Here is a 12201-nt window from a genome sequence, read left to right on the forward strand (position 1 = left end):
TTTCGAAAAAGAAGGAAAACGACGGATCAATGTGTTATCACGGAGGTCACTGGCGCAAGGTACTGAAGTATCACGTGAATTTATGTCTAAAATACCGATAGTACTTTTAGTATTTCGGGAGTTCTATAAATTATCAGTGGAGAGTTAATTGTATAACTGAAATGTGCGTGATATTAAAAATATATAAAAAAATATTATCTTGGAACGAGTAATTATAGCATGTTTAGTGTATAGTACAGTTTTGAATTAAAGAAAGATAAATGATAATCTAAAGACAAATAGTATACAGAGAAATGATATAAAAAATTAATATCGTGAATTTTAATAGACAATCAGTTGAAATCATGATGCTTTTGAGCGCAATATTTTACGACCTAATTAATTCAATTTTATCTGATTCTATTTTTTTATTCTAATTTTCTACTTGTTGAAAACTGATTAGAATAATATTTTGATTTACTTTTTCGTATGTACGAACTCGTTGGACCCCCGAATTCTAACGTGCCCCGCGCTGAATCACGTCATTAAATATAAGGGACCTAACAGCACGGGAAAGTCGCGACGTCCTGCAAATGCTCGAGAGGTCCGCAGGCCAGCATTTCACAAAGGGGCCGGGTCGGCGCGTTTCGAATTGATCATACGCAAACGTGAGCGAATACTTTTTGGTGCGCGCTTCGTGCGCGCTCGCAGAGAAGACGAGAGAAGAGAAAGAAAGAGAGAGAGAGCATTGCGCCGTTCATCTTATCGACGCACGGCGCGTCGTCGCTTCTCGGCGCGAGTTTCGCTAATGAGATAAAATAAAAGAAGAATAAGAGCCAGTAAGAGAGACAGAGCGAGAGAGAGAGAGAGAGAGAGAGAGAGAGAGAGAGAGAGAGAGAGAGAGAGAGAGAGAGAGAGAGAGAGAGAGAGAGGGATAAGAGCGCGAGAGTCACGCTTGTCCGACTGATGCAATCTACTGTCCATTAAACGAGCCTCAAGGCTCCCTCTTCCCCTCTTTCTCTTGCTCTCTGTCTCTCGTTCTCTCTCGTAACGTCGGTCTCGAGACGCAGGTTTTTTTTTTTGCGTAACCAACAGCTACTATCTGCCGGGGATAGGTTAATCATTGTTGCTCGTTAGCGATTAACAATTACGTGAGTCAAGCGTTTCCTTGACAAGGACGCCGCGCAGCGCGAGACGCGCGATTGCCGATCCTCTCTCGATCTTGATCATCGTTGCACTTGGAACGGCGCGCGCGACGATTCGATGTTGCAAACGCGGACGCGGACTTCGCGATGGCGAATCCCATGGCAGACACGATTAATCGATGACCTTTAGTGACGCCGGCCGATAAATCGCGCCGGAAACTGCACGCATTTTTGCTCTGTCGCGAAATTAAGCGATCGATAAAATCCCCTTATGATTCTCACGTGATCTCCTTCGGCGCATCGTCATCGTGGTCGTGCATATGTATATATCGTATGAGATTCTATACCTGCATGTCGGAACGGAGTTTACACGCCAAAAATTTATGACCAAGTCCGTTCTTTTATAATGCGAGGCGAGCGATAAGTAATGTCGCCTTATTTCGCGAAGAAGCACTAACACACAGAATTAATACATAAAGAATATAACCGTTGCATATTTCCGGTATTAAATGCTCTTGTTTTGTACAATGAGAATTTGCTCATAGAGCCGCTATGCGCGACGAAAGAATTAATTGAACGAGCGACTTTGGTTTTACAGTAATACGGAAGTGGTAAATGGTAACGTATGCCCTGCCGCGGGTAGATCATTAATAACGTCGGCGGAACGAGCCGCCGCCGGTCATACGAAGTACATTAAATGTATAAATTCGTGATCTATTATTATTATTATCCACCGCGCGCATTACGCGGGTCCCTATGCCGTAATAATTTTCAATACGTAATTCTCGACATTGCTAATGAATAGTCGCGCGGGGATATATCACATTCGTACGAGGACCCGCGTTCCTTTCCCCCGCGACACCACCTCTTTCTTCGAGTGCTGCAAATGGTTAGATATAAATTTTATCAGTTGCCCGTTTGTTTTATCGCGCTCATTCTCGGATTTCTGCAGATTTATGTATCTCGTCGTAAATACGCGAAATTGCGATACGTCCCCCACGCGAAGGCGTGCGAAAATGCGCGAACGTGCGTTTCGTCACGTTCACGCGGAAACCGCAAATCTCCGAAATATCTCGGTGCATCTTCGTGCAACGCATCGAAACTGTATTTTTGGCAAACGGAATTTCTTCGGGAGCCTCGGTCACGTCGAACGCGGTAATTGTGGTACCCTTGTGGTAAGGATTCGTCGCGTGACGAATGATCCAGAACCGAAAATATTTACCTCGTGTTAAGTACACGCCATCAGGTAGCCGGTAGCAGAGAAAATCAAGTAGCAATTTACCTGATTATTTTTTTTCATAAGCAAATGTTTGAGCAAGTGTTGTTTGCACAGCCGGCAACCTCACGAGTTGTCGGGCAATTTACGCCGTCACTCTTACAAAAACAATAATGAGGAATCTGAAATCCGTAGAAAATTAGTCCCGAATATTATTTCGAGGTATAAGAAGTTCGTCGGCCTCGCGGCGCCAAAGTGGCGTCAAGCAATCTTCGAAAGCCCGGTAAAAAATACAATTTAGGGAATTGAAGATCATTATACCGCAATTCAATGCGGCGTAAATTATAAATCACTCGATCGATGACTCAATCTCCGAAGCGAGCTCGGTTTAATCATGTAGAAAGAATTGGACCTTGGTATTATCGAATTTCTTCCTCATTCCCAGCTTTGAATTATGTATTAGAAGAACGATTGAATTCGTTTGAGTTTTGTCAAATCACGATGGACTTTCAATCGTGACGTGGAGCCGTGAACATTCCTTCGGACTTTAGCTATTCTTAATGAATGTTACGAAATTTAGAGGAAGCTTAATTCGATTCTCTTGTTGCAGGCCGCCAGGAGACGCGTGGAGCAGACTGGCGACGATGGTGAACCTTCTAGAGAAATTAAATTACACCAGGACGACTCTAATCCAAGGCAAGGATACGGAAGATCGTGAAGAAGGTAAAGGAATGTTTCCGATTATCTTTTATGCGAAAATAATTTCTGCCCACGCCAATGATAATCGCCGATTGTTTTACCTAAAGAGAAACGTGTTGGAACAAATTAAAAAATCGTCAGAATCGTTTATACATCGCGGAAGTTGACACAAGTTGTCAGCAGTATCAATTCATTTTTTTTTCACATTCCGGTAATTGGGAGAGTTGTGCGAAATATGTCCGATCACGAAATCAATCGAAACAAGTTATTCGATTTGTGATGTCGGAAAAATCAGTTCAATAGCATTAAATAATTTACAAAAACGGAGCTCAAATAAATCGAAAAAGGACATAATTAAAATTTTGATTATATCCTTTTAACAAATTCTCTAACATTATTTAATAAGAGTTATTACTTTGTTAGCGAAAAATTTTAACGAATTTACTCTCATCGCTAATTATGATTAACTAATAGTAATAAAGTCCATTAATTTAAGTTTATTTATTTCTGCATCTTGATAACGTTTATTTTTCAACTCATGCGGATTAAGCGCGCGCGAACAGCGAGAGAAATGGCAACCGGACGAAACGCACGGATGGGATGCGAGCGATTCTCGCGGGCTGACCTGGACCAGACTTAATCGAAAAAGTCGCGTTCCTCGAAGTCGGTGAAGTCGGTGCCCGGTCTGTTGACCCGTAGATAGCTGGCGCGACGGTTGCGTAACGGTGAATACGTTCGACGTGACCACTGCAATGCCATTCTCTTGCAGCCGTTTACTAGCGTGTGGCCAATGGTTTTTCAGCGTGCGTGCGAGCTACATCGCCACTATATGCATGCCGCGCGCATGTTATGAATACACAAATTGCATTGCCTCGAAGCCCATTCACGTGTAGACCTCGCCACGAAAACGACCCGGCTTTGCATCTTTCGCAGATTTTTCGGTGATTACATTTGCACGAATTTAGCACGCATTCATTGTCGATACGTCCAACCGGATCATTAAACTCTTCAAGCTGTGGACATAGAACTGACGATAGTTTATCATTCTAGAGTAAATTCTCTAAAATAGCACAAATATAATTTTTTTTGGGTCAATTTTAGCTCGAGAAGAATATTACATTAATGGTTCTCAAAAGTGACGAAAGGACACAGCGCGCGTCATGTTATTTATCACAAAAGTGTTGAGGGCTAGATTTTTATATTTTTCGATACTAAAACTAATTTTAGTTCTGTCGGCTTTGAACCTATGATCGATTGTTCTAATTAGCAGTTGTCAACGATCATTGGCAGACCGACAAGAACCATGGCGATCGGTCGCGAGTGCGTACGCTTTTCGCGAGCGGAATACGCGGCAAAATTTTCTATTTTTGACAAATCATTAGACGCGATCGCGAGTTCGGTCTCGAACTGGGTCTTCCAACGGGTCCGGTCGCTTGGAAACGAGCGTTCCAGTTTCATGGCGCGTCCTTGCTCGCGGTACACTTACCTCTAAACCGAGTACGTATGCGCGGACGTCAATACGCGTGGCTCATAGTGAATATCATTATACGCGCATATCGGCGAGGGTACGGCCGATCACATGGCTGACTAGAATTAATAAGTTTGTCAAAGCCATAATTCGATCTCGGCCTTTCGTTAACGCTACTGTTGCCTGCCCGGAAGCGTCGTTAGCAATTAATTGAGTTTATTCATGATTAATTACTTAAATTTAAATAATTAAGTATTTAAAGACGGATTCACAGATGAAGTAAATGAACGTGGACGAGCGAATAACTTATTTCGATGAACGGCGAACAGCGCCGTCAGTACTGGCGACGCGATAATGAGTTCGCACTTAAGCAAATTGTTCATTCGCGTTTATTTGCGCTTATATTTGCTTAGTATAGATTTTTTTTTTAAGTGTAGATGCAAAAGGTTTAGAAAACTCTGCGTTATTGACAAAAATATCTAATATCACTATTATACAATTTTATTGCTAAGTGCAATTTTATTGTTGATGATTTATCTACGCTCATATTGAATTATAAAATCTTAATGTCGGATGTGTTCTGACAACGGATCGTCAGAACACATTTTACGCGATCACACTTTATCGATTTTAAATCGTGCTGCATAAACGTCTGAGCTCCTTTCGCGATACGTGATATAGATCTTTATGCGTCAATTCTGTAAATTCAGGGTCTATTCGTATGCTTCTGAAAGAGGATCTGATTTGGCACGATCGCAAAACTTTCTATAAGGAGCATCGATCCTCGTGCATAAAGGATGTACACCGGTTTTCTACATTTGATTTCAGACTTGGAACTCGTAAAACTACCGGAAGATATCACGTTGGCTGGATTCACTCCTCTCATGCTGAATCCCCAGGACCCTTGCTACGTGGAGAAAACAGAAGATATGGTAATTTTACATTGTGTAATATCTTCAGTAATTGCACTGAATATACGTATCTGCAAGATACGTGCTTTTCTTGTTGGCAACAAACTTTAAGTATGCTTAAAACAGAGTCTCCTATCTCGAGATATTTCAAAGTTCCGGAAGGGATTTTTACTATACCAGTTATTATACCGGGATATCCGCGCGCGGTCGCTCGACTTCCACGGGTTGGTTAAACTCGCAACGTGTTTTCAGGAAGTGGCTCAGATGTGCCTCAGGATAAGCAAGATTCTCTTCTTCGGTCAAGTGTTCTTGTGCGGCTTGGAGACACCGGTGCTGAAATTGCAGAAAAGCGAGACCGGCGTCAGCGAATATGTTTCCGTGGTCGAGGCTTCGAGCACGAGTTCACCGAGTTCGCCGCCGACACAGGTAAGTGGTAACTGTCGTAAATCTATAGTCCCACCTCCTCTCCTTCTAAAGAAAACGCATTCAGCGCGCTGAGGATTGCTGGGAGTCCCAGCAAATTCTCAATCCGAATTTTTTGAAGCAGCGAAAGAACGACCATGGTCTATCTTAAAATTATCTTTAGCTGATCTCGTATGTATATATAACAATAATGGTGGATATTGCGCGAATATCAAAAGTTTGTAAAATCATGTAAACAGTGACGATAGAGATAATTACGAAATGTCAAAGCGAAATTAAAGGTCGGGATTTTTCTTTTCGGAATTTTCAATCCGTTATAAATCCGATCCCTGCCTGGTTCGTTATCTAGGAATGGAATTAATTCACTTCCAGAGCGACTCGGAACTCCTGGTAGAAAGTTACAGCGAGGGGGAGGAGGAGGAGTCAATTCCTACGTTGAGAAGATTACCCTCGTGCGGCAATGTGCCCGACGATACGACGGCTCCCGTGGCGGCTGTCGAGATAAGGTCGCTGATCGAGAGGAAGGAGGAACTGGAGAGGCGGCAGCGGAAACAAGATCGGCATCGACAGCGAGTACAGGTGAGTGCGAAATACCCTGGCGCGGTACGCAACCGGGGATGATCTATCGATTTGTCTGCGCAACATACGACGATAGAGCGCTGCTTACCACACGTTGTTATGTTGTAATATCCGATTAAAATTGCGTATTAACCGGCGAACATTATTACGCGAAACAACAGCGTTAAGTAAACGAGGGTATTAGAAGTTTGTAACAATGTCCGTAATCACACTTCGGTACATCACTATTTGGTTCTAGCTTGTTCGATTTTTATGCATGAGTACGTAAACTACATATTTTTTACTTTAATGCAGGAGATAACAAATACAAACTTTTATTTCACGGTAAAGTTTGACTTTCCATAAAGATTGTCTCGCTTATTTCGGTATAAATCCACTTTTTAAGCAGTATGAATTTTAATTAATTAATTTTAGTAATAAAATTGTTGGTCGGACAGCTCCAAAACCCGCGAATATCTCTGTGATCTCACTCACATTCCTCTTTCAGCCATCTCAGATTTTAATAAAACAATGTTCGTATACGATATTTGAAAATTTCTATGTGTCTATCTTTATATTATTTTTGTGATCTCCAAGATTTTTTAAGACAGTGTGTCAAGCGAAAGATAATCGCACCTGTAGACGAATTATTTGGAAGATACGCAAATAAATTTCAATATAGCAATTCGATCGTTCGAAGACTGCGCGCTATGAATGGCGTTCGAACGAGCTCGAGATCGATGAGGAATCTTGGCGCTTCCAAATTTAGCTCGCGCCGTATGCAGTCTTTCGTCGATAGAGACGTCCTACGCGAATATCGCTGTCGAATGACCGTCTAACCGCCGTCGATACCGATCTAACCGCCGCCTGTATTCCTTGCCTTCTGTCCTGGATTTGTCGCCTTGCCACGGAATAACTTGCCGAATCGACGAAAAGTACCGACTAGACCCATTAATCGTAGCTAAGTCGAACTAAATCAAGAGATTACAACACGCGCTTGACTTGTTGCGAACGAAGGTGGAGAATGGCTGTACCTTTGTGTCTCCTCTCCCCTCCTCTTCCTCCTTCTTTTCGCATTTCTCCACCCTCTGTTACACCACTCTGCCGTCCTTTTATTTCGGAGCGCGCGATCTTCTCTCACCGCAGACTCTCGCGCGCCAGCACGCAAGCCCGCTCGTTTTTATTTACGGCATCGAAACTCCTCCTTTTTGCATATTTATTATCTTACCCCAGCTTTTGGAGCCGGATTTTGTATGTACTATGTGGTCGGCCACGTTACTCTCTATCCTTCTCGGCGCGGTATCTTTCTTCTCGAAGAAAAAGAAAGATTAAGGAAAAGGAGCAGGCTGGTCAGAGATCCTGTACGCGCGCGATTGTTCTATTTTTTAGTTTAATTTTTTTATCGTCGATATAATTTTCAGTTTTAGGTATACTAACAGTATTATTACGTATTTAAATTAATTTAATAAGAAAATATAAGCAATCATAAAAAAATATAGTCGAGAAACTTTTAAATATATTATTAAATAGAAAAAATAAATATATACGCATCTCTTTGCTTGGTTTTAAAATGGTAACCTAAATCCAGACTCCGCGATGTTTCCTCTTCGAGAAAATCCAAGCTTATTGGGTTTTTCCACACGCTACTCGAGACGGCGATATAAATTACTTGCCGCTTCCCGTATCTCTCGAATTTTTCGACCGACGCTTTTATCAGGAAGCGAAACTGGAAGCGGAACACGGATCTCGCTCCGTAACTCTCGGTCGTAGAATTGTTTCGGGGATAAAGTTCGGTGGAAGACCAATGCGACCCCGCCGAAATAAATAGCCGCGCGATATCGTAGCCGTCGGTAGTTTGTTCGACAGTGCCGATGCAGGTTTTATCTTAGGTCGTCTTTCTCGCTCGCGTTCGGACGCTCTGCTTTATTTTTTTTACGCGGACTTTTGCATATTTGATCGGCTTTTTCTTCTGCAGAACGCGATAACGACAGCGTTAAAGTTGTATGTACTCGCAAACTTATATGTGGCAAATCAGACCTCCTCTTCTTCTCAGGTTGTTTCGTTGCACTCACACACAATATTCAGTTGCAAAAACATAGTTAATTACGATCGCGCGCGCGCTAATTATCAGGATGTAACGGTCGCGCGACATTTTATGAACTTCCGACTCTAATTACGTAACATGTGCATCTCACATTGCGAGGGAAGAACTGCGTGAGAAAAGTTAATGCAACGCAAACGAATTTAAAACGACTGACGGTTTTAACGAACCAAGGTACAAATGCCACATTTATGCTGCGAGATTGACGTGAAAATACATTAAAAAGATATTAATTAATAAAATTAAAAGTGTCGTAAAGCTGCTCGATTTAATCAATTCATCATTGTGACGTTCCGTTAATGACCGAAATTATTCCATTTATTGAATTCGTAAAACAATGATGACAAATTACGTTTACATTCCGAAACATTTAAAGTTTAAGGAATACTATTGTCCGTAAATATCGCATCGATTTTTTATAATTTCCACTCTTTTTTGATTCATGCGCCTCACGGAATAATATTGAATACAATAAGTAACGAGAAGCCGCGTGTGCCACGTAGCTTTCTAATAACGCTACTTTAATATTCGCGGAACATATACTATTCGGCGTATATCTATAGTTTATTTTATGCTCGGGGCAAAACAAGTCGGTTGACGCACGACTTTGATGTTTGTTATTAGGTACAGCGTATTAGCACGCCGTTGTTTATGTCGTCGCTCGGTTATTCGTGCGGCGAACCTCGAGCCGGCAGGTAGCGGCGTGAGCCGCTCCGTGCTCCGCGGTGTCGCATTACCTGTGACAAGTACCAAAGAATATCAAACGCGATAATTTTTTATGAATGGCGATTATCGTTCATTAATTCCTGCGTTTAACGATTCATAAGCGTTCCTATTTATTGATACGCATTTTATATGCGAGTTACTTACGCGAGGCCGGAATCAAAGCGGTATAGAGAGAAGGAATTATAAATCGTTGCGATATTCACGGTCGATAGTTATTTCTTTAAGATATCTTGCATCGCTTATATTCTTTGAATTTTTTCCGCAATTTAAATGTAATTTATCCATTAATTTTTGAATTGAGTAAGTGGAGTAACGGTCATTAACGGAACGTAACGGTTACGTAACGGGTTGATTCCGAATCAAACAGCGTTGCGACATTTAGTTTAATTAAACATAGTTATAATTAATTTTACATTTTTTAAATATACTCGTGTGAATCTCGCAGCATAAATGTAGCGTTTGTACGTCGGTGATTCGTTAAAACCCTCGGCTATTTCAGATTTATTCGTTTTACCTTTTTCACGCAATTCTTTCCTCGCAACGTGACAAAGTATACGTTACGTGATTAAAATCCAGAGTACCGTGCAGAGTGTCGCGCGATGATTGTATCCTGATAATTAGTGCGCTCGTGATTGTAATTAACCGCTCTTTCGCGAGTGAGTGCTATGTGAATATCGTGAAGGAGCAATAACGGGACAACTACGAAGCAATTACGAAAATAATCTATTTTCAATCAACGTTTAGGTAAGTAGAATTTTTATTCCTGATCAAAATGCTCAATTTTTTTTAGAGCAAAATCAGGTACAAGTTGTAGACTTTATATGCAAATGAGAGATTCGATAGTAATTTATTCATGGATTAAATTAACGTTTGGTAGTGCATTTTAGAGAAAAAATAATTACAGTGTGGCAGTATTTTGTTATTGCTTATGATTCTAAAAGTTTGTTATCAAAGTTCGATAATTAAAGAGACGATAAGTAATTACACAGTTCATTAAATTATGAAAATCAATAAACTGATAAACTGATGGGCGCGTTTAAGCACAGCTACGGATCTAGATACACGTAATATCATCGATCAACTTTAATCACTTATGGCTCGAAGCTATTACGATATTTTCATATCAGGAGTTATGACTTTAATTAATCTCCAAAATTGGCCATTAAAGAATTGCACAATGATTGTGAGACGTATTAATATTCTAATGTTTGATATTTGCAACGAAAATATGAAGATTGAAAGATTTAATTTTTTACGATATTATTATTACTTCAAATATGTGTCATAATTACACACGTACTTTTGTGATTAGTATAATTCCTCGCCGATAACTTGCTATGAGGCTCTTCATTTCTTTTTTTTCGTCGACATTACCGTATAGTTAAACAATTATGATATTATCTGAAACTCGTGGGTCAATTTTAACGCCTGAACGAACCTGCCTTGGAATCTAGAACAATCCTGTTGCATGCGTAACACCACGGAACCAGTTTTTCCGCGGACAACGGTGAATCTGGATTATGCCACTCGAGTCGAGTGAATTGCGTTTTGCACATCCCGCAAGCTTTGAATTACTATAGCGCAAATTAGTTGGAGTGGAAAAATTACGCTTAATTGGCCAGCGAAATTCCGCGCGTGTCGCCGTGAACCGCGAACCGGTGTTTAACCTTAAAAACCAGGCCGGATTACGTTGGTTCTCGTCTAGAGGCGGGGATGAGTTCTTAATTTTACCGTATTTCGGGGATCCGGTAATTCGGTCGCGCGTTATTTCGAGGTAGACCAGGTACCGTTTCCCATGTCCATTATCTCGATGGGCGAAACTCGCAAACCATCGTGAAACGCAAACTGCTATTTTTGGCGGAGATTAATTAATTAGTTAATTAATTAACGTACAGTTGCTCTTGTTGTGTTGATTTTATAATTCCTGTAATACCGGAATCGCGAACCATACGACGATAATTGAATTGGTTATACGAGAAATTATTATTACGTAACTCGTTTCTCGAACAGAAAATTGGAGGAAATTATATAATATCATTTATATGGATAAATCATATAAATTGTATATGTTGTTTATATAAAAAAATCTCTTGCTCGAATTCGAGAGATATAAAATTGGAAATGGTAGTGCTGCATATATATATAAATCTTTTTTAAATTTTTTATACATGATTCTCTCTCTCTGATTTTTCATATTCACTCTAAAAAATTGGCGTAGTGATACTATATAAATAACGAATGTTTGCCGTTATCGATTTCATCGTGATGAAATCTGTATTTTTAGTCGGCCTATCATTTTATCCTCGCGTGTACCGAACGAGAGCGCAACTCGACGCATATTTTGCAAATAGCCACGTTACGCGGGACGACTTTTTGCGGGGATTTTTTTTTGCCTGCCGGCCGAACAATCAAATTCGCATTTTGTTCGCTGCTCGTCACGTGCTATTGCATCCCGGCGAAGAAGTTGTAAACCCCGTTGGTCACGTCGATTAAAACGATATCTCTCTTTCGTTGGCGTGTATGTGCGCGCGCGCGCGTGTGTATGTCCGTGTGTACACAGAACGAAAAAAAAAAAACGGAGCAATTTACGAAACGTATATGGAAATCTTTTTGAAAAGGCGGAATTGGCCCACAGCCTAATCGCTACAATGATAATAGCATTATCAGAGACGCGCATGAATGCATTGCGTCAGGAAACCGGAATGTATATACATCGCGAACTGTAACCAATTAATCCTTCATCTGCATCGCCCGTGGTCTTCGAGGATATTTCCTTTTTGCGCACGGCGGCGGCCCGTCATGCTTGGTCGATGAACCATGGATGCACGGATCCCAGGATAACATATCGTAATGCGTCTTAACTACGGGTTCTTTTGGTACGGAGCATATTTAATAACTCTTTGCGATTCTGCCGAATTTTTGTTCGTCCAGAAAAAGATACGCATTTTTCACGTGTCGTTTTTTAATAATCGTTT

At 40.9% G+C, this 12201-nt stretch overlaps 1 protein-coding gene across 3 annotated transcripts in view; it reads left to right on the top strand.

Moving 5' to 3' along the window:
- The window catches only part of LOC143898551 (telomerase-binding protein EST1A), an 87139-nt gene that overhangs the window by 50381 nt on the left and 24557 nt on the right, over window positions 1-12201 (top strand). For all 3 annotated transcript variants that reach the window (XM_077408124.1, XM_077408118.1, XM_077408131.1), the window contains 4 exons: window positions 2951-3063; window positions 5336-5439; window positions 5671-5844; window positions 6214-6420. In XM_077408124.1, coding sequence (XP_077264250.1) covers window positions 2951-3063; window positions 5336-5439; window positions 5671-5844; window positions 6214-6420 — 598 coding nt within the window. The remainder of the gene's footprint in view (window positions 1-2950; window positions 3064-5335; window positions 5440-5670; window positions 5845-6213; window positions 6421-12201) is intronic.

This window comes from Temnothorax americanus, unplaced genomic scaffold (assembly GCF_048541705.1).
Source record: "Temnothorax americanus isolate GAGA-0224 unplaced genomic scaffold, ASM4854170v1 Scaffold1, whole genome shotgun sequence".
Taxonomy (NCBI): domain Eukaryota; kingdom Metazoa; phylum Arthropoda; class Insecta; order Hymenoptera; family Formicidae; genus Temnothorax; species Temnothorax americanus.